Source organism: Monoraphidium neglectum, assembly GCF_000611645.1.
Source record: "Monoraphidium neglectum strain SAG 48.87 unplaced genomic scaffold scaffold00114, whole genome shotgun sequence".
NCBI lineage: Eukaryota > Viridiplantae > Chlorophyta > Chlorophyceae > Sphaeropleales > Selenastraceae > Monoraphidium > Monoraphidium neglectum.
The window spans coordinates 2,519-30,289 of NW_014013514.1; the positions used below are offsets into that span (position 1 = coordinate 2,519).

General features: G+C 66.5%; 5 protein-coding genes across 5 annotated transcripts in view; 3 read left to right on the top strand and 2 right to left on the bottom strand.

Annotated features, from left to right (window-relative positions):
* The window catches only part of MNEG_1187 (Sacsin), a gene marked incomplete at both ends in the record, with an annotated part of 16,370 nt that extends 2,418 nt beyond the window's left edge, over window positions 1–13,952 (bottom strand). Inside the window, 26 exons of the mRNA XM_014050324.1 lie at window positions 13–897; window positions 1,075–2,109; window positions 2,358–3,632; window positions 3,842–3,969; window positions 4,426–4,541; window positions 4,876–4,937; window positions 5,129–5,209; window positions 5,467–5,681; window positions 5,876–6,293; window positions 6,605–6,736; window positions 7,025–7,819; window positions 8,019–8,107; window positions 8,323–8,500; window positions 8,723–8,964; window positions 9,162–9,859; window positions 10,018–10,267; window positions 10,459–10,753; window positions 10,906–11,586; window positions 11,878–12,432; window positions 12,598–12,653; window positions 12,775–12,806; window positions 12,962–13,112; window positions 13,302–13,374; window positions 13,544–13,565; window positions 13,724–13,773; window positions 13,935–13,952. Of these exons, the coding sequence (XP_013905778.1) occupies window positions 13–897; window positions 1,075–2,109; window positions 2,358–3,632; window positions 3,842–3,969; window positions 4,426–4,541; window positions 4,876–4,937; window positions 5,129–5,209; window positions 5,467–5,681; window positions 5,876–6,293; window positions 6,605–6,736; window positions 7,025–7,819; window positions 8,019–8,107; window positions 8,323–8,500; window positions 8,723–8,964; window positions 9,162–9,859; window positions 10,018–10,267; window positions 10,459–10,753; window positions 10,906–11,586; window positions 11,878–12,432; window positions 12,598–12,653; window positions 12,775–12,806; window positions 12,962–13,112; window positions 13,302–13,374; window positions 13,544–13,565; window positions 13,724–13,773; window positions 13,935–13,952 (8,532 nt within the window). The remainder of the gene's footprint in view (window positions 1–12; window positions 898–1,074; window positions 2,110–2,357; window positions 3,633–3,841; window positions 3,970–4,425; window positions 4,542–4,875; window positions 4,938–5,128; window positions 5,210–5,466; window positions 5,682–5,875; window positions 6,294–6,604; window positions 6,737–7,024; window positions 7,820–8,018; window positions 8,108–8,322; window positions 8,501–8,722; window positions 8,965–9,161; window positions 9,860–10,017; window positions 10,268–10,458; window positions 10,754–10,905; window positions 11,587–11,877; window positions 12,433–12,597; window positions 12,654–12,774; window positions 12,807–12,961; window positions 13,113–13,301; window positions 13,375–13,543; window positions 13,566–13,723; window positions 13,774–13,934) is intronic.
* A 333-nt stretch (window positions 13,953–14,285) lies between these two features.
* MNEG_1188 (kinesin-related protein) lies at window positions 14,286–21,742 on the top strand (the record flags this gene model as incomplete). Its single annotated transcript, XM_014050325.1, has 11 exons — window positions 14,286–14,290; window positions 14,654–14,903; window positions 16,323–16,425; window positions 16,564–16,691; window positions 16,839–17,066; window positions 17,253–17,427; window positions 17,631–17,813; window positions 18,026–18,207; window positions 18,402–18,527; window positions 18,725–18,805; window positions 19,013–21,742. 11 exons carry the CDS (start codon window positions 14,286–14,288, stop codon window positions 21,740–21,742), a joined length of 4,191 nt encoding a protein of 1,396 aa, XP_013905779.1.
* A 1,077-nt stretch (window positions 21,743–22,819) lies between these two features.
* On the top strand, window positions 22,820–24,351 carry MNEG_1189 (Dynein light chain, flagellar outer arm; the record flags this gene model as incomplete). Its single annotated transcript, XM_014050326.1, has 8 exons — window positions 22,820–22,883; window positions 23,049–23,112; window positions 23,224–23,254; window positions 23,467–23,505; window positions 23,649–23,744; window positions 23,887–23,937; window positions 24,117–24,158; window positions 24,289–24,351. 8 exons carry the CDS (start codon window positions 22,820–22,822, stop codon window positions 24,349–24,351), a joined length of 450 nt encoding a protein of 149 aa, XP_013905780.1.
* Window positions 24,352–24,886: 535 nt separating this feature from the next.
* MNEG_1190 (hypothetical protein) lies at window positions 24,887–25,834 on the bottom strand (the record flags this gene model as incomplete). The annotated part of the gene is made up of 1 exon (XM_014050327.1): window positions 24,887–25,834. The coding sequence occupies one exon, from the start codon at window positions 25,832–25,834 to the stop codon at window positions 24,887–24,889; it is 948 nt and encodes a 315-aa protein (XP_013905781.1).
* Window positions 25,835–26,367: 533 nt separating this feature from the next.
* Window positions 26,368–27,771, top strand: part of MNEG_1191 (hypothetical protein) — a gene marked incomplete at both ends in the record, with an annotated part of 2,568 nt that continues 1,164 nt past the window's right edge. The window contains 4 exons of the mRNA XM_014050328.1: window positions 26,368–26,539; window positions 26,633–26,725; window positions 27,052–27,188; window positions 27,480–27,702. Coding sequence (XP_013905782.1) covers window positions 26,368–26,539; window positions 26,633–26,725; window positions 27,052–27,188; window positions 27,480–27,702 — 625 coding nt within the window. The remainder of the gene's footprint in view (window positions 26,540–26,632; window positions 26,726–27,051; window positions 27,189–27,479; window positions 27,703–27,771) is intronic.

Sequence of the window (27,771 nt, forward strand, 5' to 3'; positions counted from 1 at the left end):
CGCGCCCGCGACCGCCTCCGCCAGCGCGGCGCCGTCCAGCGCCCCCGCGGCCGGCGCGACGTGGTCCCGCAGGAACGCAGACAGCCGCAGGCGCGGGACGCCCAGGTGTTGCTCCAGCACGCCCTCCTCGCCGCCGCCGTCCGCCCGGAGGACGCGGCAGCCGAGCAGCTCCGCTGGCACGGCGGCAGGGGCGAGTGCGCAGCCCTGCTGCACGGCGGCGACGAGCGACATGAAGCGCACGGCGGCCGCCACTGGGCGGCCCGACGTGGCCGCCGCTTGCGACGCGTCAGGGGCTGTCTCTGGCTCCGCCTGCGACGGCGCTGTGGAGTCCTCCTCGTTGCCCGAGCCGCCCAGCCCGGCGGTTGGCTCCCGCGCCGGAGCCTGCCGTTGCTGCCGCGCAGGCGACACTGGCGACATGGGCTGCTGCAGCTGCTGTTGGGCCCTCTCGTGGGGGAGGGCGGGGTAGGCCTCGTATACAGGGAGTTTCCGCAGCACCGACAGCTGATCCGGCGTCAGCGGCGGCGCAGATGCCGCCGCGCCGCCCCCCGCGCCGCCAAACCACCGCCCCTGCAGCAGGAAGCTGCGCAGCTGCCGCCGCTCCGCCGGCGCAAGCCCCGCCAGCCGCGCCCGCCACGCGGCAGGCACGGGGGCGCCGCCGGCCGAACCCCCAGCCGCCACCCCGCCGCCGCCCTCGGCGCCGCTGGCCGCGCGGGCGGCCGCGCCAATGGCGTCGAGCACGCCGCCGGCGGTGCCGGGCTGCGTGGCGAGCTTGACGGCGGGGCAGGACGCGACACCGGCGCCCGCGGCGAGGAGGGCGGCCTCGTCTAGGAGCGAGCAGCCCATGCGATCCAGGGCTGAGGCGAGGTGCTCGTGCCAGCCCTGGGCGCCACGCAAGACCTGGAGGGTTGGGGGGTGGGGGGCGCGTCGAAAGCGGGGAGAAAAGATGGGGCGAGGGGTGACAGCATGACTCACTGCAAGCAGGCAGCAGGGCGCTGCGCCAGCGAGATTAAAGAGGAACAGTGGTGCAGGTATGATGGAAGTCGTGTGCAGCCAGAGGGTCGAGGACGCCCCCACCTGCGGCGGGGACTCCGCGGCGGCGAGCCCCCCGCCGACCAGCGGCAGCAGCGGCCAGCCGCCCGGCGCGCCCGCCTCTCCTCTCCCGCGCCCCGCCAGCCACCGCCACAGCCGCGCCAGCCACGCTTCCCAGGCCGCCGCACCCCCGGGGAACGTGGCCGCGGCGGCCGCGACCTCGTCCGGCCCCACGCGCCGCCGGCCGCGCCACTCCCGCGGGAGCAGCTCGGGCAGCAGCAGCGCGCCGAGCGCGGCGCCGTCGACGCGCCGCACGTTGGTGGCCCCCAGGTCGGCCAGCGCGAGCAGGCGCGCGGTCAGCGGCGCGCCGAGGCCAGGCGCGACGACCCTGTGGCGCAGCGCCGACAGCAGCGCGCGCTCCTCCTCGTCCGCCGGCACAAACAGGGCGCGCGCCGCCTCCCCGGCCTCGCCACCCTCGGAGCCACGAACCGCCCGGCTCTCAAAGGCGCCGCCGCCGGGCTGGCCGAGGGGCCCGTCGCGGCGCGCCTGGATCGTGCGCAGGCCCCCATCGGCCGTCGGCAGCAGCGGCAGGCCCCGCAGCTCGCGCACCACCGCCGTGCCACCGAGCAGCGGCGCGTCCGCGCCAAGCGTGGCGGCGGCGGCGCGCAGCGCGGCGGCGGCGGGCGTGAGGGGCGCGTCTGGACGGTCCGGTGCTGCGCCGGCCGCTGCAGCCAGGGGGGCGCCCCTGCCGTCGAGGTCCATGTCGGCTAGGCAATACTCCAGCAACACCGCCGCAGGGGGAGGCACCTTGTGCGCCTGCTGCTGCTGCTGCTGCTGCTGCTGCTGCTGCTGCTGCTGCTGCTGCTGCTCTTGCCCTTGGTGTGCGCCACCCTCCGCCGCCGCATGGCCCTCCGGCCCTTCCTCGTGTGTCGGCGCGGCCGCGGGGTCCGCGTCGCCGGCATCCAAACGCACAGGGGCAGGCTCAGTGTCCGGCTGGCCAGCAGCGTCATCAGGCGCGAGGGCGGCCAAGGCCGCATCGCCGAGCGATCGCAGCCTCGCTCGCACTGCGCCTGGCGTCACCTGCAGGCGGAGTGATGGTGGGGTTGGCAGATGCCTGCCACTCCAGGACGGGCCGCTTGCGAAATCAGCTGCGAGGCTCCAAGGGCATTGTGTGGGGGTGACGGTCGCAGCCAGGCGCGTGTGGCTGCACGCTGGCCTCCGTCTGCTGAGTGTGTTGAGGGTCAAGGGGTCAGGGTCTTCGAACCAGGGTCCGTTGCTTAGGCTCCAGGGTTCAGGGCGACTGCCTGCCACCCAACCAGCCCGCCCACCTGTCGGGCGCCGGGTGTCCACTGCAGCAGGCACTCGCGTGCCTCCCTCCCCAGCCCCTCCACCAGGGGCACCCCGACCGCCAGCATCAGCCCCCGCAGCCGCCCATCCGCGAGCGCCGCCGCGTCCGGCAGCAGCGCCGCCGTCGGCGCTAGCCACGCGCCCTTGGGCGCCGGCGCGGGGCACCAGAGCAGCGGGCGGCGCGTGAGAAGCCGGTACAGCGCGCGTGACACCGCCGCCCACGGCTCGGGCGCGTCGGCGCCGGGGAACATGGCCCACAGCGCGGGCGAGGGCCCGAGCTCGCGCGCGGCGGCGGACAGCAGCTGCAGGTATGCTGGCGCCACCGCGTCGGACAGCAGCGCCTCATTCCACCGCGCGCGCGCTGCGCCGGCGCCGGCCATGTCCTCCCCGTGCCACACGTCTCGGCGGTTGCTGGACAGCTCGAAGTAGCCGTTGACGGCGACAGGCAGCCCCGTGGCCACGGGCAGGGGCAGGAAGCAGAACGCACGGCCCGCGGCCTCGCCCACGGGCGCCGCCCTGGCGCGGGCGCCGCCGGCCGCGTCGCGGGCGTCGCCCTCGTCGCCGCCGCCGAGCGGCGCGCCGATGCCGACCCAGGGGATGAATTTGCGCCCGCTCTCCTTCCAGGCCGCCAGCGCCGCGGCGCGCGCCGCGCCGGCGCCCAGTGCGTTGAGCACCAGGAACTGCTCCTCGTCCGGGCCAGCCGACAGCGCTGCACTCGTGCTGGTGCCGGTCGATTGCTGCCGCCCCTGCTCCTGCTCTCGCGCTTGGTTGGCGCCGCCCGCCCCCGCCCGCCGGCGCTCACCCGCCGCGGCGGCCTCCAGCATGCGCGCGCGCAGCGCCGCGTCGCCCCACTCGCGCGCCAGCCGCACACGCCCAGCCGCGGCGGGCAGCTGCTCGGAAGGCGCCGCGCCCAGTCGCTGGAAGAAGGCCGCGAGCTGCTGCTGCCCGGTGCCGCCACCGCCGCCGGCGACGAACTGCACGATTGGTGCCTGCAGATGCTGCGGCGACTCAATGGTCGCCCGCATGATCAGGCGTGGCTCGCTCCCCTCCGCCTGCTCGTCTTCCGGGGAGATCACCGAGATCTCCACAGAGCGGACGGTCTTGAGGAACAGCAGCGCGCGGGGCAGCTCCCGCGCTAGCGCACCCAGCAGCGCCCAGGCCTCCTCGGGGGGGCAGGGGGAGGGCTTGATGTCCGAGGCGGCGGCCGCGGCACTGGTGCGCAGCGGTAGGCGGAACATGGTGCCCTGGAACGGGCCCTGTGTTTTGAGTTTTGTGTAGGAGGGCAAGGGAGGGGAAAGCGGTGCGGTAGGCGCAGGGGTGGATACAAAGCGAGCGCAGAGGAACATATTGTCATAGCGGCGCAGCACGTATGAGCAGCGCGAACACACCCTGGCCCTGCGCCCGCTGTTGTGGGGAGGGGCCAGCTGCTGTAGGGCCAAAGGGGGCAGCCAGAGCCGGGGCCGACCTCCATCGAGCAGCCAAAGCGTCTGTAGGGCGCGACGGCGTCGGGGAACTGGCGCAGCACGCGCGCGTTGGCGAGGCTGATGCGCAGGCCCGGCTGGGAGGCGCTGGCGCCCGGGAGGTGCTTGGCGTCTGCGGTGCATGACAAAGGGGGCGCCGTCTCGTTTGCCTCCCGCCTGCCTCCCTCTCTTCCTGCCTTGACCGCGTGTTTGCCGCCTCATGATCAAGTGCAGTGAGTGCCTGCTGCTGGCACGACCCGCCGGCATAGCGCTATGGAATCTCGAAGGGGCAGAGCGCAGCAACACACGCAGCCTCGCATGAAGAAGCATACGACCGCTTGGAGCGGCGCCGCGTCTGCCAGAGCACTCACGTGGATCAAAGAGGACGAGGTGGTTTCCGCTGACAAAGGAGGGCAGGTCGGTCTGGGCAGGCCCCATTGTGCAAGGAGAGGGAGTGGGGGCTGGGTGAGCACGATGCTGGTCGCCTCTGGTTGCGGCCGCGCAAGCTGGCGAAGCATGCTCATGAGGGCCGCACACCACTACGATACATCGGTATTCGAGCTTTCATTTCCAATAGGAACTCAATCACCAGCTCCCACCAGGTGATACACAGCGTTGAAACCGACGCCGAATCGGCCAATGGCGGCCGGCTGCCCCATCTTCCCGTCCTGCCCGATACGTGCAATGGCCGCAAAGTCCCCAGGGCTGCGCGTGGTGGTGATTGGGGTGCATGCATGCGTGTGTGTAAGTGTGTGTGTGTGTGTGTCTGTGTGTGTGAGTGTGCTCTTGTGTGTGTTGGCGGAGGAGCAGGGGTTGGGTTGAGGGCGATGCGATGCAGGGGGTTCCGGTACAAGTACGGCAAAGCATGGGTAAAGCGGGTGTGACTGCGGGCTGTGCCTCGAAGGTGACGCGATCCTGAGTTCAGTGAAAATACCAACACCTGAGTTCAGTGGAGATACCAACACCTGAAGGGATCCATTGCAGCGGTTTCTAGAGCCTCGCGCGCCACGCCCCTGCTCCAAGGCACGTCCGCGCCCACCTGAAGAGGGCGTCATTGTACGCCAGCAGCGCCGGCCCCTGCCACACCGCCATCTTAGGGCTCTGCGGCGCCAGGCACGGGGCATCGGGTACAGCTCAGCCCTCAGTCACGAACGCATTCCCTGCTCCATAAATGGCGAGGATTCATGGCGACCAGGCGGGCTGGCGGCGAGCGGGCCTTCACACAGGCCACGACCTGTGCGCGCTCCCTAAGAGTGTCCTAGCCCGCCGCAGGGAGCTGGGCAGCCACCCACCAGCGTGCTGGCCGTGCCGTGCTGCGTGAGGTCCAGGCAGAACTTGACGCAGCTGGCGCCGGCGTCGTCCGCATTCTGAACCTGTGATAAGGAGAAGGCGCACGGGAATGAGCCGGTGGCCGGAGCAATCACAGGTATTTCAGCAGCACATTTGTCCTGAAGGATGACGGCCGGGCCTTCCCGCCCTGTGGCTGGCAGCGGCGCACCCTCGGCGCGCAAAGGCCAGCACATCTGCAATTCGCAGATGCAAAGCCGGCTCGCATTTGCACGGACACATGGGCTTCAGAAGCGACGGCTGCAGTCCACCCTGCAAGCGCCACGATCGCGCATGCGCCCACCAGCTCGAGGCAGACAGAGGGGCCCTCTGGGTAGTCGGCTATGATGTGCCTGAGCCGCGTCGTCAGCGCCTCGCTCTGCCCAAAGGCCTCGACCGCGCCGCCCGCGCCGGCGAGGCCCAGCGCGAGGCTGTCGGCCGACGCGGCCAGCAGCAGGCGGCGGCGGCTGGCGACGCCCAGGGCCTCGGCGACAGGGGCGGAGATACGGGGGTGCAGCTCTGGGGTGGGGGCAGCAGGGGGCAGGGCCCAGGGGGGAGGGGGCGGCGGATGGGGCCATGCCAGAGCTGGGCGCGATCAACCATCAATCAACGGCACTCCGTCAAAGTAGGGGCGAGCCCAGGCATGCCAGCAATCAGGCGGTCACAAGCTGGATCAGAGGCGGCCGCGCAGCCTGCCCAGCCTCACTCCTCACCTGCAATGTCGGCGCCGGCGGCCCCGGGGGCGTCGTCCAGCCACGGCGCGTCGTTGTACGACAGCTCCACGGCCGGCCGCAGCACCCCCCTCGCGTCCGGCAGCACCAGCCCCTCCTGCAGCGCCACAGCCGCCGCTGCGCCGCCGCCGCCGCCGGCCCCTTTGGCGCCGCCGCCCTGCGTCGCGCCAGCGCCGGACGCCCCCAGCAGGTCCGCCAGCGAGGCCGCCACGGCCAGCGCCTGCGCGAGCTGCTGGGCATCAAGAGGGCGCCCAGCTGCCTCAGCTGCTAGGCGCGCGAGTAGCGCCGCGTACTGCGGTGCACTGAAGGCCTCGTGGGCGCCGAGGGCTGAGAGGAGGTCCCTGAAGGGCGCCAGGTCCCCGGGTGTCACGTACAGATGGGGGGACAGATCCAGAGAGCCCTGGGAGGCGGTTTTGAATGCAGCGATTGGCGGGGCTGGTGGTGAAAGGGAAAAGCTGTGCGAGTGAGGTGGGATAAAGTAGGTCTTTGTTTCTGGTTGTTGTAAGGTGACGAGAGGGACCAAGGGAGGGAGGTGTGTGATCACAGTCATGGTGAGGGAACAGAGGGGGGTGTTCTCATGACGGGCGCTTGTGAGCAATGGCGGCCTTCAGCAGGCTGCGAGCATTGCACCATTGCCGTCAGATGCACCAAGGCGCGGCACCTCAGCTTGGGTCTACGCTGCTGGAAGGCGTGAGAGGAGAACTCGCGCACCTTGAATGCCACGCGGTCGGCGGGGACAAAGAGCGCCCCCACCCATATGCAGGGCCGCCCCGCCACCACGGCCGCCGCGGCTGCCACCTCGTCGCCGCCAGCCGCCATGAGGGCGCGGTACAGGCGCGGAACCTGCAGGGTGGGGGGTCAGGGATCAGCAGCGGTGAGCTGGCAATAAGGAAGTGTGAGGGAGTCCGGTTGGAACGGTAGTTGCGGCGTAAGTCGGCTGTTGGCGCAACGTTGCGTTCGGCAGAGGCACAGGGCACTTGTGATGTGCCCCGGCACCAGCAACGTTGGGTGCCATCATGTCATAATGAGACGTGGGTTCAGGCAACCTGCTGAGACGGGCATGAGGCAGGCTGCAAAAGAAGCGAGCGAACAAATATCATGAGACGCACGGCACACCGTTCTCACGCCCACCTGCTCAGCCAGCACGCGCGCGGTGTCCGCGCCCACAGGGCTCGAGTGGAGCGCCCCCAGCGCCGCCAGCTGTGCGCCCAGCAGCGCGCCCGGGAGTGGCCGCGACCACCCGAGCCGCGCCAGCAGCGCAGGCGAGCGGGGCGCGCCGTCCACCAGCCCGCAGGACGCAGACGCCAGCCACGCGTCGGACGCCGGCCGGCACGTCACCGGCGCAGCGAGCGGCGCGTCCTGCCCCGCAGCGCCCGAGCCGGCAGCAGGGCCCGCGGCCGTCGGCCAGGGGAGGCCGGGGGCCGGCGGCTGCCGCAAGACCGGGCACCAGCGGACCCGCGCCAGGTCGGCCCACAGCTGGGCGCTGTCCGACGATCGCGCAGCGCCTCCTTGTTGCCGCTGCTCCGCGGTCCCGGCCTCCTCCTCTGACTGAGCCTGGCTGGTGCTTGAGAATGACGAGGCCCGCGACAACTGCTGGTGCTGTTGCAGCTGCGGCTCGCGCATGCGCCGCGTCTCCCTGTCTATGGCCTTGGGGCTGCTGGGCTCTGAGGCAAACAGCTTCTGCACCGAAGCGAACAAGCCCCTGCGCTTCTTTGGGGCCGCCGCCGCCGGCAGGCGCGGAGGAAGCCCCGAGCCGTCGCCGCCGTCACCGCCGTTTGCGTCGTGCCTCGCGCCCGCCTGGCCGACGCGCTCTCGGGCCTCAGCGGCGGCAGCGGCGGCAGCGGCCGCTGCTGTGACGGCGAGCTGGCTGGTGCTCTGCTGCCCGGACAGGCGCGGCGCCTCGGCGTCCAAATAGGCCAGCAGGGCCTTAAGTGGGAGACAATTGTAAGAAGAGCCAGGTTGGTGCACGCCTGCCTTCAGGCAAAGGAAGCAAGCTGCTGTGCAAGGCACATGCGACCCCACTGCAGAGCTTCTCCCAGCCAGTGTATGCAGCATGAGCCACGCCAGCAAGGCTGGCCGCGCGTCGGATGGGCGGGTTTTGCCACGCAATTGAACCGGCACGCACCCGGCCGCGCGCAAGCGCCTCGTCGTCGCCGCCCGGCTTGGCGGCTGTTGCCTCGATGTAGCGGGCGGCCCCCACCAGGGCCTCCAGGTCTGATCGATTGGCAGGCAAAGGTGGTTGGCGGCGGTTGGCAGCAGTGCGCTGCAAGCACAAAGGCCACAGTTGCACCACAGGTGTCCGCTACGACATTTGCGAGGGGTCCTGGATGGGAAGGGAGGCGCAAGCAACGCAGATGAGAGCAGGCACAAAGGTGCAGCTGACGCCATGCGCCCCTGATGGGCTGCAGGCCGCCCCCTGCCGACCTCACCGGCTGTTGTACGCAGCCCGAGCCGCTGCAGCGCGGCCAGCGGGCCCGCGTCAGACGAGAGCTCTGGTGCGGGGAAGGCCGCCTCGGGGTCCAGCAGCGCCAGAAGCTCCGGCACGCGCGGGTCGTGCAGCGCGCTCGGCGCCCGCAGTGCGCCGGCCCCGTTGGGCACGAAGGCCACCTGTCGGCAAAGGCCGCGTGAACTTGGACGTGCAGCTGAGCCGTTCTGAGGGTGTTCGGTTGCTCTTGCTGCAGTTGCTGACAGACACACGACCCTGGTAGAAAACCTCCTTTGCTCGAGCTCTCCCTGACCCCCCTTTTTTGATCCCGTTATAAATCAATACAGACCACCATGCCTCCATTAAAAGCAACCAAACACGCTGCCCGCCACGGTCGCGCGCACCCCTCTCAGCTCCCGAATGAACGCCGGATCCTGCGCCTCCAGCGCCGCCAGCGACCGCAGCAGCAGCCCCACCGCGGCATCCCGCAGCGGCGCGGCCAGCTCAGCGAGCCTTGGCAGCACGCAGGAGCGGTACACTTCCGGCGCGGTGGGCGTGGGGACCGACAAAGCAGAGAGGACGGCGGCCTGGGCACTGCTGTTTGAAGGATTGATGAATCGCTCGTCCAGGGCGGCCCACAAGACACCTGGAGCGGTGCGTGGCACGATGGGGTTGAGGCGGGCGTGCAGCTGAGCGGTGAGGTGTGGATGGGGGACCAAAGCGGTGAGTGTCTGGGAGTGGGGCTGTATTATACGAGGACACAGTGTGCCAACAGATGAGGCACGGCGCCCCATCTCGTGCTGCCTTTCTGACCCATGTGTTCAAACCCCACAAAGCACCCACCTTGCGGCGCCAGGGCGCAACCCTCCTGAAGCGGGACAAAATTTGCTGAGCCCCCTGCATCGGCCGACCCTTGCTCCCTGGGCACCCCATCTCCATGGTTGGAAGTTTCCGCTTGCTGCTCATCTTGTGACTGCTCATCATCTGCTGCAGGCCCTGCTAGGAAGCTGCCGTCGTTTGCGAGCTCAAACAGCGGCAGCTGCCGCACGATCCCTGCCAGTGCTGCCACAGCGGCCGCCGCAGCATCGCCGCATGCAGCGCTGCCGCCGACGCCACCACGCGCCTGGAACCAGACCGGCTGCAGCAGGTAGCTTCTCAGCAGCCGCCGCTCTGCTGCGCCCAGCTCCTCCACCGTGCGGGTCTCAAGGTGGCGGCCGCCGCCCAGCGCCGCGGCCAGTGCGAGTGCGACGCCGGCGCCGCTGCCTGGGTGAGCAAGCCCAGCAGAGACCAGGGCGTCGACCGGCAGCTCAAAGGATGCTGTGTCAACAACCGCCACCCCCAGCCGTACAAGGACCGCCTGCAGCCCCTCTGGCCAGTCCCCGCCTGGCAAGACGGCCGCCGCGCTCGACGGGTCGGGCGCGAGGGGCACGAGACGGCCGCCGGCAGTGGGCAGGACTGGCCAGCCGCTGCGGGCGACGACCGGCCAGTCAGGGCGATGGGCCGGCTGGGCCAGCCACTGCCAGAGCGCCTGGACCCACTCCCTGAGCATGAACAGGTTTGGAGTGAGTGCATCGGTGCAGCAGAGCCGCATGGTGAGTCCTTCAGGGGCAGCAAGTTCATAACAGCTGATGAACCACAGTGGCAGGCCACACGACAGGGCCCATTTGCTCGGTGCTGAAGCAAGCAACCAACCGCGCACCAATTGACAAGCGGGGCGTCGTTGGTTGCGGCTCCGGCAGCCTTGCCGTCAGCCCCAGTGGCGTCAATCGCAACAGGTGCGTACGCTCCGCCTGCGCCGCGCCAGCGTGCCGGCAGGACCGCCGGGAGGAAGTCCTCCGCCAGCGCGGCGGCGTCGAGGAGCCGCAGGGTGCTGCGCCGCTGGCTGGCTGCCAGGGACAGCTGCGACGTGGATTCAGGGCCCACCAAGGTGTGGTCCAGCAGCAGGGCGCCTGGGTTGAGTAAGGGGGGGGGCAGGGCAGGACGGGTTTCTGCACACTGGAAGCTCACAAGGTGACTTGCAGGTCAGCAAGATTGAGGGGCCAGGCCTGAAATAACTGGCAGCCCAGGCACAGTGGAGGTGGTTCCAGAGTTATACCGGGAGAATACAATGGCAAACCCTACTGGCGAACTCCACACTCACCCTGAGAACCAACCAGCGCCAGCTCCAGCTGTTCTGACACCACGTACACGCTGCTGCCGCGTCCCGTGTCCCCTGCGGGGCCCACCCCTGCCATGGACGCGCCGTCAGCCAGCGGCAGCAGCCGCACGCCGAAGAGCGCCTCGACGCCTGCAGGGGCGGAGAGGTCCAGGTCCGAGAGGCAGAAGCGCAGCAGGGGCGCGACTTGCGTCGCGCGCACAAGCGCTTCGCAGCGCTTGGGATGCGCTGCCGCTGCGCGGCGGGCGGCGGCGGGCGTGGCTTGCTGCAGGTTGACGCCCTGCGGGTGCGGCACGAGATGGGCGGAGGAGTGAAGGCAGCGATAAGTGGCAAACCTTTGGGGGGGGGGGCGGTTCAAAATGTACACCACATACACGCACGTTCGTAATGCACACCCGTGCGCACAGCAGCCAGTCAAGCTCCTCCGCCCACCATGTGCCGCCGCAGCGTCTCGACCGCGCCCGCGGGCAGATCTGGCAGCGGCACCCCCAGCGCCAGCAGCCCCTCCTCCAGGTGTCCGCCCTGCCCCGGCGGCTGGCCATCTCGTGGCTGCTGCTCCCGCTGCTGCTGCTCAAGCTGATGCTTGGACGGGAACACGCAGTCGGCCGGCGCCATCCACCGCCCCGCGCCCGCTGCGCGGCTCCACACCAGCGGCCGCCGCGCCGCGAGGCGCGACAGTTCCAACACAACCGCCTGCCAGGGCGCCGCTGCGTCGAATGACGGCCACAGAGCGTTATAGGCTGCGCCAGGCCCCAGCTTTTGCGCCACCGCAGCGAGCAGCGACGCGTACGCTGGAGCAGCGACAAGCCGCAGCAGGGCCTCGTTCCACCGCGCGCGTGCCGCGCCGGCGCCGGCCATGTCCTCCCCATGCCACACGTCTCGGCGGTTGCTGGACAGCTCGAAGTAGCCGTTGACGGCGACCGGCAGCCCTGTGGCCACAGGCAGGGGCAGGAAGCAGAACGCGCGGCCGGCCGCGCTTGAGGCTGAGGCGTCCCACCTGCCGGTCCCCTCGGGCGGCAGCTCAGCGGCCACGGCAGCCCAGGGCGTGAGGTGTGTCTGCAATGTGCGCGACAGCTCGGCTGCGAGCTTGGCAGCCTCGCCGCCACCGCGGGCCTGGGAGACCAGAAAGAGGCGCGCGTGGGCGGCCGCTTCGCCGCCACTGTTGCGTGGGCCGAAGTCCCTTGCATCGCGAGGGTGGCAGAGAGATGTGGTTCAACGTTTGTAATCTGGAGCGGTTCATTGCAATGACAAGAAAGTCGCAGCTCAAGGCAAGCTGAGGATTGCAGAAAATCCCACTTAGGCCCAGGTGGGACAATGACTCAATCGCAAAGCCACCAATGGGCTAAAACAGCACAAAACGGGAGATCACCTGGTAATCAGGGCAACTCCATAGGTGGAGGCCACCTGCTCCGCCTCGGGCGCCACCGCCGCATGCAGGAACAGTGCCCGCTCCCGCGCCAGCCGCCCCCATTCTGCTGCACCATCGCCAGACCCCTGCTGCGCCGCCAAGACGCCGCCGCCCTCGCCACCGCCACTGCTGGCGGCCGCAGCCGCAGCGGCCGCACTTGCCGTGTCTTGCAGCAGCGCCGGCGCCGCAGAGGGCGGCACCGCCTGGCAAGAGAAGAGCGGCGTCGGCGCGGCCTCGCCCTCTCGCCACTCCAGCACGTCAATCCGCCGCACAGACTTGAGGAAGAGCAGGACCAGGTGCGCCTCGGCGCGCAGCGCCTCCAGCATCGCTGCCACCTTTCGGGGGTCGTACACCTGCCGGCTGATGCTGCTCTCGGCCGCCTGCTCAGCTGTCCGCAGCGGCAGACGGAACAGAGTGCCCTCATAGGGCGCCGCGCGCGACAGGTCAGCGCCAAACGCGCCTGAAAAAGGCGCGGCGGTGCCGGCCGGGACGCCGTGGCGCGTGAAGTCGAGGCGCTTGCCAGGGTTCGCGGCGGTGATAGCCGGGACGTGCTGCAATGCGCGGCGGGGGCCATGAGGGCGACAAGCGCATTGCATAACTGGAAAATTAATAGGGATCATTGCATACAATTCTGTTAGGCAATGTGAAAGTCACTCTGGCATTGTGAAACCACCATGGCAGTGAAACATTGGCACACCCTTCAACCCACAGCATACCTTGCAGGAGGGGTCAAACAAGACCAGGTACCGGTCGCTGACAAAGCTGGGCAGATCTGCCGTGGAAAATGGGAGGCAGATGGGCACAAGAGGACAGATCACCACAGCAACCAGCTGTGGCGTTGAATCTGTGCAGGACAGCATGGTGCTTGCGGCCATCCCCTATGGACCGCTCACCTGTCACATGGTAGACCGCGTTGAAACCCACCCTGTGACAGACAGATTCAAGATGGCATGATGTGGCACGTGATGCCTGAGATGAACAATCCAACAGCCGGAACCCTTTTTATAAGGGAGCTGCTCCACCTGAAAGCGAGACTGGAGGTTCATGTCTAAACATGCCGCCTTTCTGCCAGCCACTTACCCGAATCGCCCTGTCTTGCCGGCAACGCCGCGCTTCTTGCTGTCGCCGACGCGGCTGATGCTCTCAAAGTCGCGCTCTGTGAAGATGGCGTCGTTGAATGCCAGCAACGCCGGGCCCTGGAATCCCATGAGCCCATCACCCAGCAGGTCGTCTGATGAGAGCAACAGGTTGGAAGCAGTGTGTGTGTGTGTGTGGTGGAGGCGGCTAGGTTGGCGCTTTTTTTTTACCAAAGGTACGTTGAACACCGCCAACACATTGACCTATCACTGCTGCGCGAGTGCTGCCGCGCCGTGCAATAGGAGGCCCACACACCCTCAGTAACGCTCTAGCGGTGAGGCACCTGTTGCGAAGCTGCGGTGGTCGTTGACAAACGCAATGCGCGTCGCCTTGGCATCATCTGCATTTTGACAGAGCTGCAGCGCAAACACGCAAACATAGAGTTTGAGATTGAGGTCATGGTGGCCAAGGAAGTGGAGAGTTGCTCTAGCCAGCTGCTTTGCCACATGGTCAACACAGCATGGCAGGCACTGCCCCATAATGTGAGGATAAAACGTCCACCATACAGTCAGCCGGGTGGGTTACCTCCTTGAGGATGGATGTGCCCCTGAGTTTGAGGTGATTGCAAGGCAAGGTGTAAAACGTGCAGGTAAGCTGCTGTTCTGATACACATGCGCCATGGCGCGTGTCCATTGGCAGTGCGGGAAGGGCCGTGCGACTGCCTGTGCTTTGCATGCTGTGGCCAGGCAGCCATGCGGCACTCACTCTGGGTAGTTCAGCAGGACCTCTCGAATGCGCGCCGTGAGGTCCACGCGCTGCAACAGCAGGCATCAGAGGGGAATGGACACAATTCACACCTCCCACGCTGCCGCCGCAACCGTCCCCTTTGCAGGTCTCCCATGCTCAGCTGAAGCGCCTCGAGCATGGGTTATGCGTCTGCCAGCCGTACATGAGAAGGATACACATCCAATCTCACCTGGCCAAAGTCCTCCATGGTGGCGACCCGTCAGGTCCCCGCAAGAGACCTGGCAGTGGGGTGCCAGCGCGCCGCCGAGGCAGATGCTGCACCTGCTCTCTGAGGCTGTCGCTAAGCTAACGCTGCAAGGCGTGACCGCCGATTACGTGTAGAATCATTCCGCATGGATTCTACTGACTTCCAGTAAGCATTATCTGATGTTGCATGGAACCTTGAACAGCGGGTTGAGAATTGCAGTCACCAGATCGTCGTTGCAAACAGCTGATAACTTATACTCAATCCAGATCAGAACTTTCAGGCATATGATGTCTGACCACCCCCGACAGAGCACATAAACTGTCGCAGCGCAAAATGAGGTGGGTGACAAAAGGCACTACGGTAGCTACACCGGTACGGCGCCTCGTCACCGAGAGAACTCAAGTTCACCGCAAAGAATGTTGATAGATGTTATTAATACACAACGCCTACGTGATCAGTCAAACGATCTGTCGAAGCATGGAGGGGCTCCACCTGAGCTCGGAGGAGCAGCAGCTGGTCGACAGCCTCAGGGCTAAGTATAGCGGCCAGTCTAGGGACGTCCAATCAGCCGAGGGATCCGGCGACCAGGACGTGGTGCAGAGCGGCAGCACAGGTGCCGCCCCACAGTCCGTGCTTGCGGCGGGCTGCTGCGATGGCGGTGGCGTGGCGGGGGTCACCCTCTGTCCTTTGTGCCAAGGCAGCGGTCGAGTAACGGAAACGTACCACCACCGCGTGCTGGAGCGCGCGTGCGACCACTGCGACGGCGCTGGAGTCATGATGGCGGCCGACGTGCAGCGAGACATGGGCGTGCCAGCGATCAGGCAGGCGGGGGCGTCAGCAGCGGCCACTGTCAGGGACATTGGCAGCAAGGCCAAGGGCTCCATGCGCAGTGATGCTGAGCTGCGGTGCGACATTGCACGCATCGACGCGCGGCTCGATGGCTACCGCGAGGTGCGATGTGATGAGCGCAGACGAGACTGATGCGGGGTGCTCTGCTGTACGAATTGTCCGCACTTAGTGTTGCAAAATGTATTCACGGGGGGGGTGGTTGTTCTTCGCCCCTGCTGCTGTCGCTGTTGCCGTTGGTTGGAATTGCAGCCGAGCAGAATCCTGCACATGAAACAGTGCGGCAATCCGCTGCCGCAGGAGCTGGCGGCCTCGCAGCGGCTGCTGATTGAGGGCACTGGAGGGGCAGAGGGCCAAGCTCTGGGCCGTCAGCTCGCTGATGCGCTTGAGGAGCAGATTGAACGGCTAGAGCGTTGCAGGCACGCAAGGCTGCGGGCGCTTGCGCAGGCGGTGCAATAAGCTTATTAAACATATTATGCCTGTAAGCCTCGCGCAGACTGCCGTTGTACGAGCTGGCAGCTATCAGGGCGACAACGGGCATGCCCCTGCCATATTTGAGCCCGCATTGAGGTGCATGTGCAGTATGCGTGGTGGCGTTATGGCAGCACGCCGGCCAACATGCCAACCTAGTTGCAAAGAGCCATAAGGACCGTGTCCCCTGCCTGGGCAGGTGTTGTCTTATGTGACAGACTTGAATGCAAGCCACATTCGTCTGCGGTATCATGTGGTGGTGGTTTCGCGCATTTGATGAGCGACGGCGTTGACCGGTGACCAGCACTGCAGCCACACCCGGGTGATCAGCCGTGATACACACTGATAGACGCCCGTTGATCGATGTGTGAGGGTTACAATCGTGCATGGGGTCTGATAACAGTGCTATCATGTCTGTGTTGCCTTCGAACCGTGATGTTTGACAGACAGAGTCCACCGCGACCACTACTGGCGAGGCCTGCAAATGCCAAATCGAACCGGATAGATCACACAAGATTTTGAAGAGAGCCCTGCTGCGCTAGGGATTTGCCGATCACACCGGGTGTTGGCCGCAAACCGGGCCTAGACTTGCATGGATCCGGCCGTGAGGGGCGATGAGGCGTGTCCAGAGACTTCATGGAGGCCGGCGAGCTCAGAAGGACTCAGCCTGTGGCAGCAGAGTGGCAGCGGCAATGTCAAGGTTTGCGCTGCTTTGCCCATACTGCACTCGGGTGCGCAACCGCAGCAATGAGCCGCTTGAGCAGATATCTTGAGCTGCCCCTGTGCCTCGTTAGTGTCGTGCATAGTGCACAACTAGTTGGTTGCGATGCGCTCTGCGCGCATGTCCCTCCCCCGTCCTCAGGTGGTCGTAAGGGTCAAACCCGCCGAGGATGCGGCTGCACAAGGTGGGTGGGCGCACCCAAAGCCCCTGTTGCAGCAGCAGCAGCAGCAGCGGCAGCAGCAGAAGCAGCAGCAGCTCAGGAATGCGTAACATTATGGGATGTACACACCCACCTGCACACGCGCACGCCTGGCGCCGCAGGCACATTGCAGGTCCATGGGAACAGCATCAAGCTGCTCACACCCAAGCCGCTCGATTTCGAGGGCTTCAGCTGGGTCGCGGGCCCCCAGAGCAGCCAGGACGACATTATGACGCGTGAGTGTGGTCAACCTTGCATCCAGATGGGCAGATGAAAACGGGGTGCCCAGCAACCTGTGGTGCGGCGGGCAGGGGGCAGACGCCCGGACGCTGCAGCACACATATGCCGACGACATGGTTGCACACCCCATGCAGGCGTGGGTCAGCCGATGGTGGAGAGCCTGCGCAGCGGGTTCAACTCGACCATCTTGGCATATGGCGACAGCGGCAGTGGCAAGACGCACACCATGATCGGCCCGGCCGGCAGCATTGGCGACGCAGAGGTGCGCTTCTAGTGTCCAGTGTTGGTTGGTGGTGCCTGCTGCCGTGAGCCCGGCTGCTGCTGGCTAACAGCAACAGTTGTCACAGACCGTTTGACCTTCTGGAACTCACTAGAACCGTGCATTCCTTCGCCTCACTTTTCCTTGCAGGAGGGCCTGATCCCCCGTGTACTCAAAAGTCTGTTCTGCCAGCTGACAGCTGACTATGGGCCTGCCGTGGTCGACCCGACCGCGTCTGCCACCACCAGCGCCAACGCAAGCTGTGCACCATCGGAGTGCGGCGATGCAGCCTGCGCTGATGACTGCGCCAGCAGCATCAGCGGGATCGAGGGGACGGCAGGGCGCGTGACGTGGTCGGCAGAGATGGCGTTCCTGCAGGTGCGTGTGTGTGTGTGTGTGTGTGTGTGAGTGTGTGTGTGTTGGAGGGGGGTCATATATGTATGCTGCCATGGTTGACGGGCTGTTGGGCGGCTGTTTGGATTCAGCATGCACTGGAACCACTGACCGTGGTGTGTAGTGTTGTGCGGCGCCGTAAGGACCCTGGGCCCTGCCCCGGCCCCACAGGTCTACAAGGAGGCTGAAATCACCAACCTGCTGAGCAGTGGCTACGCCGAAGCCAGCACCAGCGGCCACAAACGCATGCGGCTGGCGCCTGTGCTTGACCCCGGGGTTAAAAAGCTGCCCAGGGAGGTGGTTGCCTTCCTGCGGCGCAAGCAAGCGATGGTGGCAGTTGCAACTGGTGAGGGGCAGCGTGTGCGCTAGCGACGACAAGCGCCACGGCCCTACGCAGCTTCATGTGGGGTTGGGGTGTAGAGGAGACAACAGCAGGCCTCAGGTGCAATTTTCGGTCACAAAGTCGCTGTACAACAAGAACACGCGCGTGCACACACGCACACACACACCCCGAGCAATATGCATGCTGCACGCACGTTTTTTGCGCAGCGGACGAGGCGATGGCGCGCCTGCAGCAGGGAGCCAAGCTGCGCCGCACCTGTGCCACGGTCAACAACGCCGAGAGCAGCCGCAGCCACGCTGTGTTCGTGCTGGAGTTGGCGATCCGCACGCCGCGGCCTGACGGCTCGTGGCTGGAGCAGAACCCGCGGCTGGTCATGATGGACCTGGCAGGTGGGGGCGGGTGGCGCGAAATGTCCAGCTTCCTCACCTGCTGTTGCTGCTGGATAAGGCGGTGCCGACCAGCAGGTGCCCACGTCCGCGCGTCTTGGGGGTGCTGCGGCAGCCGGCTCCCTGCTTGGTGCACGCCCCCACCCACAGCCGCGGGGGCGTCCAGGCTCCTGCGCTGAACCTCTGACGCCTCTTTGATTCTTGTGGCGGCACAGGCAGCGAGAGCTTTGACAGCAGCAGCAACACGGCGGAGACCGCGTCCATCAACACCGGCCTGCTGTACCTGGGCAACGTGCTCAGGGAGCTGGCAGAGGCGGGGGAGAGGGGCGGCGGCGGGAAGGGCGGTGGGGCGGGGCTGATCAACTTTAACAATCACAATCTTACAAGGTTCTTGGAGGTGAGCTTGGCATCTTGAGGGTCGTGATGGGGCCAAGGCAGGAAGGGTATCTAATGGGCCGGCTCGACGAAATGCTTGGGTCGCATTTGGCCGCTCACAGCAAACGCCTCAGTGCCCATGCCCCAGCCTGGCCGCCCTCACTCCTCTTGCTGCCTCGCCTGACGCCCCAACCGTCAACCTCCCCCACCTGTCAGCACTCTATGGACTCGCGCGGCCGTGGCGGCAAGGTGGCTCTGATCGTCGCGGTGCGGCCCACGCCGCCGGAGCGGCTGCCCCACAGCCTCCACTTTGCCAAGAAGGCCCTCAGCATCAAGATCACGGTGAGGGGGGAGACGGCCGACAACAGAGGAGCTGGCAGACGCGTAGTTCCCTGGCTGCATTTCTTGCGTGCATGCTGCTTGGGCGGCTCAAGGGCACCACTCAAGCACTCCTTGCAAGCCCTGCTCACATACCCAACCCACCCGGCTGCATGTCTCTCTCTCCCCCCCCTTTCCACACCACCACCGCGCCCCCATAGGCCGCCAAGAACGAGCACCTCCACGCCAAGGACATGGCCAAGCTGGTGGAGCGGCTGCAGAGCAGGGTGCAGGAGCTCGAGGTGGGTCAGCCCTCGGTTGTGATGTCCCAACCAAAGGAGGGGGGCTAGTGGGAGCGGGAGGTAGGGAGCGTTTGACTGCCCCTTTTGTATGCTGTGGCCGATGCCGGGGCGACGACGCAGAAACGTGACCGCCTTGTCGGCAGAGTTGCATGCCTGTGCACGAACAGGCTGCCACACTGCCGCCCGGGCGCCCCCCTTCGCCCCCAGATGGAGCTGCAGCGCCGTGCGGACCGCCAGTGCAACGCGCTGGAGGCCGACCGCCGCGAGCTGCGGCGCCTCTTCAGCGAGCAGGCCGCCGCCCTCGAGGCCGAGGGCGCCGCGGCCGCGGACGTGCTGCGGCGGCGCGGCGACGACGCAGTGCGCGCCCTAGAGGAGCAGCGGGAGGCGGGCAGGGCGGCCGAGGCGCGCGTGGCGGACATGAAGGCGCTGCTGGCCGCGGCGCGGGACGAGCTGGGGGCGGCGGCGGCGGCGCGGGAGGCGGAGCGGCGGGCGAGGGGCGAGGAGGTTGCTGAGCTGGCGGAGCGGCTCCGGCGGGCGGAGGCCGACAAGGAGGCGGCGGAGACGCGGTGGCGTGAGGAGGCGGGGGCGCTGCGGGAGGAGCTGCGGCAGGAGCGGGACCACGGCGCGCGCGACGCGGCCGTGGGGGCGGCGGCGGCGGAGGCGGCGGCAAAGTGCCATGAAAGCGAGCTGCAGCGGGCGGCGGAGGCGCATGCGGCGGAGCTCGCGCGGGGCGAGGCGCGGCGGGCGGAAGACGCCGCGGCGGCGCGCGCCGCCGCAGAGGCCGTCGCGGTGGCGCACCTGCAGGCGGTGGCGGAGGCCGAGGCCTTCGGCGCGGCGCGGCTGAGGGACCAGGCGGCACAGCTCGAGTCGCTGCACACAGAGCGCTTGGCGGGGGTGGAGGCGGCCGCCGCGGCGGCGGCCGCAGCAGCCAGAGAGGCGCACGCGATGGAGGTGCAGCGGCTGGTGGCTCAGCTGGCGCGCGCGCAGGACGAGATAGCTGCGGCAGAGGAACGGTCCAGGGTTAAGGAAGCTGAGACGGCAGCGCGCGCCGCCGAGGCCCAGCGCCAGGTGCAGGCCGCCTGCGCTGAGCGCGACACCGCGCGCGCCGCGCTGCGGATGCTGCGGCGCGACAGCCTGCTGCGGCGCGAGAGCCTGCTGCGGGCCAAGGCCGTGGTCGCGGAAGTGCGGGAGGACGGCACGCCACGTGGCGTGACAGCAAGCGCAGCGGTCTGTCCCATCGCACGCGGCAGCGCGTCGGCCGCCGCTGCAGCTCGGCTGACGCCGCGCCGCAGCCTGGAGAATGCCATACCCCTGCTCCTCGACGGCGCAGCTGCGTGCGACGGCGACGGCAGCGGCGCTGCGTCGCCATCGGAGGCTGAGCAGGCGGCCTGCAGGAGCAGCCGCGACAACGGGGGCCGCGCGGCGGGCGCGAACGCGGGCGCGGACGCCGCCGACCCCAGCGCCGCGGACCAGAGCCCGCGCAGGTCGGTGTCGCCCGTCACGTGGCTGCGGCAGACCGTCGCATCACCCCAGGCGATGCGGGGGCAGACGCCGGCGGAGAAGGCGAGGATGCTGCGCCAGGTGATCAGCAGCATGAAGTGGGAGGCGGCCGGCCTGATGAGCGAGCAGCGCAGCAGCGGCGAGCTCGGGCCCAGTCCTGGCAGGGATGAGGGCGGCGACGGCGGCAGCAGCGGTGGGCGGGGGGGCGGCGGCTGCACGGTCGGCCAAAGCGGTAGCAAAAGCAGCGCCGATGGTTGTGAAAGTGGCAGCAGCAGCTCCTCGTCCGATTTTGAGGACGCAGGGCGCTACAGTTACAGGCGCGCAAGGCGGCTGTTCAGTGCCAGCCGCAATGCAATCTCCCAGCTCAACGGTCACGACGGCAGTGCGGCGCCACTGGGGACCGCCCCCCAGCAAAAGCGGTGGCGCCAGCTGCAGCCCCCGCAGGATCTGGCGCTGTCTGCCACCGGCCCTGCCGGCGCCCTGGGCCCCAGGAGCCGCCCAACGTCCGCCAACTCCCAACGGCGCCTCTGCGGCCACCGCCGCGCGGCGGCTGGCGGCTGGCCGGAGGAGTACGAGCCGGAGGCGGCATCAAGGGAGGCCAAAGCAGCTCTGGACAGGGCCGTGCTGGACGACCTCGCCGCGCGGCGGCGGGCGCGGCGGCAGCAGCGGCCCGCCGGCAGCGGCGAGGGTGAGGGCGACCGAGAGAGCCCCGCCAGCCCGCCGCCCCAGAGGGTGACTGTCGAGCTGCTCGTGGGGGCCCTGCAGGGCGCGAAGCTGCGGGGTGCGGAGTGGCGGCGTGGCGGCAAGAAGCGGCACGAGCTGGTGGCTGACTACCTGGCCTGGGCGGCCGCCCACCCGCCCGCAGCTGAGGCGGCAAGCGGCGCGGATGCACAGGCGCGGCGCAGCGGCGGCAGCGTCGACAGTCGCTGCTGCTCTGCGGCAGGGCGCCAGCAAGGCGCAGGCTGGGAGGGGGTCCCAGGAGATGCAGCGTGCGATGCGACTGCCGAGGTGCAGGTGACCCAGCGGCAGGACAAGCGCCAGCCAGGGCCCACTCATCCAGTGCCTCAGGCATCGTTATCGTCACCACCGCCACCTCAGCAGCAGCAGCAGCAGCAGCAGCAGCAGCAGCAGCAGCAACAGCATCAACAGCAACAGCAGCAGCAGTCGCCAATTCCTAGTCCCGCCATGGCCCTGGCCAGCCGCTACGCCGACACCCCCCCGCCCACCAAGCTCCTAGCAGGCCGGCATCAGCAGCTGCACCATGGTCCGCTCGCGCGTGGCAGTGCGCTGAGCGCTGATGCCGACGTTTGCCTCCAGTGTGTGGGGCTTGCGTCTGGCGCTACGGGTTACAAGGGGGTCACCCTGGACGACATCTTCGCAGAGGGCTCCCGTAGCTTCTGCAACGGGCAGCTGCCTGTCAAGGGCCGGCGCGGCTGAGGGCTAGGTTGTGCGTGTTCAGGAAGACTGCTGCCGGTACCGCTCGCACACGGTGCGTACCCTGGAGCATTGCAGTGTAGGCAGCTAAAGGCAGCCACATGTGCACTTCGCGTCCTGCAGCTCCTTTGCGGGTGCCTGAAACCAGGGAGTCCAGGAAGACAATGGATTGCACTCAAATCACCACCCAGCACAACGCACTGCCGTTTGCGTTGCATATGCAAGGTTGCACGGAAATTATTCGTCTCAAGCGGTTGCATGCGGTTTCCTGCGTACCTGACCCTCTGATGCCGCGCGTTTTTAAGTGCCGTAGGGGACAAATAGCTGCTTTCAAGGTTGGTGCACACAGCCAGAAGCTTTTGGAGGAGGCGCAACTGCACAGTAACCATCGCTGTGATCACAGCGTTAATTAATGAATGGCATTTGATGGAGGGGGATGCTTGATTACAGGACTTACTGTAAGGCAAGTCTGAGCAGGCCACCACCTTTATTAGGAGTGTGGCAAATGACGAGCTGCTTGCCTGGTGGTGCCCTTGAGTACATTGCCATGCCCAATTAGGAGTGCAAGTCATGCCTGCATGTACTCATCGTGAGGCATATGTTTTGGCATGTTTTGTGCCGACAAGGGGCCGAGCACTCTCTGACTGTGTAGCTGGCGGCCCACGGTCGAGCAAGTATGGCAATTGACGCAGTGTGATGGGGGGGCCCTCAGGCATACCGCCGTAGGCTCTTGATTGTATTTGATGACGCAGAAGTACTGGTGGCTGCGCAATGGGGAATGCCCTGTATTGAACGATCGGCCATACTGGCTTGTGCAGCGGCATCAGCTGCGCCGAGCGCGTGGGCCGCTCACCCACCCAGCCAAAGCCCAAGCCACTACCGGTACCGGTACCGGTACCGTATGTTGGCGTTTTGCCCATGCTACATCTAGATCACTATAGCAACCATTTTTTGAACAGTATCGGTCCCGTACACAGACTTTTGTTTTATATCCGTGACTTGTCTCCCGCTGTGATCTCAAGTTTGACCACCCTGAGGCCTGACCGCGCGGCGGGCAGCACCACAGATATGGGGCGTGCTATGAAGCTGAACGAAGAGGAGTTGGTGCTGTGCCGAAAGGCGTTCCAGAGCTTCGATAAGGACGGTGCGCTCGATTTATATGTGATCGTGCACCGTGCACGGATGTAGAAACCGTCAACACAGCCAGAAGTTGTACCTTCCATACGTACAGCACGTTTATGCTGTGCATGACGCACCGCCGCTGCAACGCTGCTGCTTGTGCTGCTGCATCACGCGCCACGCACGCCAGGCAGCGGAACCATCGATGTCAAGGAGCTCAAGGCAGCACTCAGCTCCATGGGCCAGGAGATGAGGTGAGTGGGGGTTGGCCAGAGAGATACCGTAGTGACAGTGCCTGGCATGTCATCAAGCCTGATTGGTTATGAACCCGTATTCCCTGCATCCCTCCCCTGCCTTGCCCACAGCGATGAAGAGCTCTTTGTCATGATCCACGACGTGAGCACTCATTGTATGCTCGACTCGGGGGACAGGGGTCCCTCTGGCAGCTGGAAACTCAAGGGGTTGCTCTGTGCACCGCCGCACTGGGTGTACGGGGGCGTCATCCGGGTTGGCCTAGCATATGTGATGCTACTGTTGGCCTGGCATGACTTTCGAGTATGTCGCCCTTACTTGGCAGCAACAGGCCACTGACGCCCTGCTGGCCGCAGGTCGATGAGGACAACAGTGGCGAGATAGAGTTTTCAGAGGTGATCGACTCTGGAGCAGGCGCTCGCAGGCTGAGCTCGGCTGCTCAAAGGGTCGGATTTAGCGCTGCCAGTGAGTGACACATGGATCCACGCCACCCGCCTACTCACAATGCACGGCCTGGCGCCCACTACGCGAGTCCCAGTTCTGCAAGGTGATCTTGAAGCACAAGGCGGCTGCATCGGACAAGGAAGGCGCAGAGGCCGACACCCTTGACGCGTTTGTGGCGCTTGGTGGCAACGTAAGGGCAAGAACGCGCGTTGCCGCACGTGTGCCTGTCACATTGTTTGAACCGCTCAAGGGGTGCTGCTGTGAGGGCAAGCGTCAGGAGCTCACCACAGGAAGCTCAGCAGCTTCAAACTCTGCCGCCACGCCCGCAACAGCCGGACAGGAGCGGCAAGGTGTCAACTGAGAAGCTCCGTGCCACCATCAAGGTTAGGGCAGCCTGCCAAATGGTGGCACAAGCAAGAGGGATGCCGTCATGTGCGCGGCAACGCACTGGGCTGGGTTGCGTGGTCTGTAAGCTTCAAGGTTGCCGGTGGAAACACAAGGGGCCACCACCGACCAGCTCACAGAGGTGCACGCGCAATGACGCCCCCCTCAAACTCAACAGGCATTTGAGCTCACATTGGACGTCGACCGCCTCATAAAAGAGGTGACTATGTTTTGTGAGGACCACCCACTAGCCAGCCCATTGCCCACTCGCTACTGAGTTGAGTGTCGGCTGCGCTGTTGCTGCATGTCCGCAGCCTCACTGACACAGCCTTGCTGCCTGGCCCGACCAGGTCGACCTGGACCGCAGCGGCTTCCTGGACTTCAAGGAGTTTGCCGCCATCCTCAAGGGATGATTTGTGGCGGGCACTGCAGGCCGCGCATGGTGTCGCGTTAAGACATCGGCTCTGCTTGTGCAGCTTGTTCTGCTATTGCTGAGCTGTTGTTCACGTCTGCTGTGGCTGGAAGTTTAAGTTGTGCCTTGATGTTTGCAACTTGTGAGTGCTTCTGTGTGGCTATGGATGCATTGATTCCTTGTACCTAGTTACTTCATCCGCACAAACAACGGGTTCCATGTAATGTGCCTGGCAGGATTGGGTGTGGGTATGCAAGCGCACAGCACGTGCCACTGGCCTCTATTGCATCTTGCGAACTGTTGTGGTGCGCTCGGCGTGTGAAGCAGTGGAACCAGCAGGTTTGCCGGTGCTGCACCGCTCCTCGCACCAAACTGGAGATGGACTACTGCTGATGGAAGATACTACAGGACTGCCATGCAAAACGGTCGAGAGCGCACACCAGGGTTCCTCTGCATGCGCAACAAAACTCACGCAAACCGCCACCAGGCCAACGGCGACTGCGGTGTCGCCGACAAAAGCCCGCTTGTCTGTCCAATTAGTCCTCCTCGTCACCCTCCAGCAGGCCGCGCAGGAGGCCCGCCAGCAGCCCCCCGCCGCCGCCGCCGCCCCCCGCGTCCAAATAGAGCTCCTCTATGCGCGCCAGGTACGCCCCCAGGGTGGGGTCTCGCGCCAGGGAGGGGCCGTACTTGGCCTTGAGTAGCTTCTCGAGCCGCGTGCTGCGCTGCTGCAGCGCTGTCAACAGGAACTGGCAGAAGTGCAGAAGCGGGGAGTCCGGCAGGGGGGCCCCGCCGGCCCACGGCCGCCGCTTGCAAGCGTCGAGCACCGCGTCCGCGTGCTGCAGCTGGCGGCCGGTCGTTGACGAGTGGGCGCAGGCAAGCGTCTGCAGCACTGCGCGCGCCGCAAACAGGTCCAGCTCCTCTGCAGGCGCCTCGGCGGCGCAGCCGGCAAGTGCGGCCGCGAACGCGCCAGCGTCGGCGCCACGCGCGAAGTGCACAGAGGCGCGGCCGAGCTGGCGCCAGCCGTACGCGGCTATGAGGTGCTGTGCGAAGAGGTCGTGGAGCTCGCGCACGCCTGCGTCGGCGCCCTGCTTGTGCGCCCACTTGACCGCCGCCGTGACGAACCGGCTGCACGCGTCGACGCCGGCGGCGTCCTCCGCGCTGTGGGCGGGCATCGCACGTACGATGTCGCAGAGCGCGCCGAGCGCCACAGGGCCCGCGGGCGCCTTGTCTGCGACGTAGGCATCAACGAGCATGGTGCCCAGCTCTGTGCCGCACGTGATCTGGCCGCCGCGCAGCTGCTGCACCGCGCCCTCACTGAGCACGGTGTAGGCCTCGTCCAGCTGCTTGCGGGTGTGGTAGCGGTGGTAGGTGGTCTTGTACATCTGCTGCGCCTCGTAGAACGCGCCGGCGTCCAGCTGCGCCTTGACGCGCTGGAGCGCCTTCTGGACGCCCGCAGACGTCGCCGTCCCTGAGGCCGATGCCATCGCTGCGGCCGGCCCCACAAGTGCAGCTGCTGCGGAGCTGTGGCTGGCGCTGATTGCTGGTGCGCTGTGTGCAACTGGCGTTTGTTGGGCCAGGGCCCTGGCTCAAGTGGCAGCTGATGCTGCTCGTGTGTCACTGACAGCGTGCAAGTGCAAGCGGCAACTGCTGCGCCGCACACGATCTGCCGGTGTCGTGGAACTGGCTGATTTCAGATGTTCCGTTGCAGGTTGTGGAAGACCCTCGGAAGCAGGCACCTTGCTGCGAGAAAATGCCTGGATCGATGTGCATGCGTATTAGCACCCAAGTGCATGGAACGCTGCGTATGCTGTACGTGATCAGAAAAGCATGGTGTCATAGTACAAGAATCAGACTGCAGGTAAGGTGCTGAAGCAGGTGCAGCTGCTTCCGCCACAATCTCCACACACCCACCCCAGGCACACCCCGCACAAAAATCGAAATCGTTCGTAGCACTCTCATTGCTGCGCGCTAGCTATCACAAGTATCTTTACCTTGAAAGTTGATCCAATCAAGCACAATGGCTCTCGCTCAGCAGCAGCAGCGCGTGGCGGGCAGCAGGCAGGGGCAGAGGCAGGCCTTCAGCGCCCGCGCTCCAGGCAGCGCCCTGCGTGCTGTGAAGCCCGCTGGCATGGGCCGCAGCCTGCGTCTGGAGCGCGCTTGCCTGGTCCGTGCCACCGCTGAGGAGCAAGGTGCGGATTGAAGAGTGTGGTGTTTGCTGCTTCGGGCCCTCCGTCCGCATAGAGCTGCGCCTTGATCCTCACGCGCGTGCACGCGATACGCAGAGGTCAAGCAGGTTGTCGTGAACCAGGCCTCGGCCCCAGCAGACGCAGAGGACAACTGGATCCCTGTCTGCCGCCCTGAGGACCTCCCCAAGGGTGCGCGCCGCTCGCATGCCATGAGGCTGCTTGGAGGGTCAAGCATATGTCTTCAGCATATGTTTTTTGAGGCCTTTGAGCGCGCGGGAATCCCTTCTTTGCCTGCAAGCGTGTCAGCGATTACGTGCACCCCACGCGCACATAGCGTTTGTGGTGCGGTGCCCCGTGGCCACACGCACGCGCTCGACCGGCGCCGCCGGCTGTGTCCGCAGTTCAAATGTATTGTGGCACTGGTCAGGACACTCACCACGCCAGCACACGTGTGCATCGCACAACAGTGGCTCACGCAGAATTGCGCGCCACCCCGCCCCTTGTCTGTGTTGCAGGCGTGCGCAAGGAGTTTGACGTGAACGGCCTGTCGGTGCTGGTGTTTTGGTACCGCAATGCACTGTACGCCATCGAGAGCCGCTCCCCCGCTGAGGGCGCGTACGCCGAGGGCTTCATCAAGGCCAAGTTCACGCAGGTGCGTGCGCACGGGCAGGGCTGGTGCGGTAGGCATGGTTGGGTTTCTTTGGTGGCCTGGTGTGGCACACGCAACCGCCATCATGCTACAAGGGCGCTCTGATGAGGCAATTATCATTCGATGCTCTGGACAGGTCTGCCAGTGGCTGCACAACCGAGCGCCGGCGGCGCCCGCACCTGCGGGAAAAGCGCAGCCGTGACGGTGCCGATGGCTTGCGCCCCGAGCCGCGTCCCCGCAAACACGCCGCCAACACCCTCCCCCTGGCCCCCGGCCCTCCACTACTCCCCCCAGGACTACGCCATTGAGTGCCCCTCCACCGGAAGCCTGTTCAGCCTGAAGGACGGCTCCATCGTCAGTTGGTACCCCAACAACCCCGTGCTGCGCGCGCTGACGCCCACCAACACCTGCCGGCGGCTGGAGATCTACCCCCTCAAGATCTCGCAGGACGCGGTCTACGTGGACACCAGCAACGCGCGGCTCGGGACGCGCGCGCAGTCGGGCCGCGGCGGCGCGGGTGCGTGGCTTGCACGCCGGGGCGGATGGGCTGGCCCAGGATGGGGGAGGGAGGGAGGGGTGTGTGCAG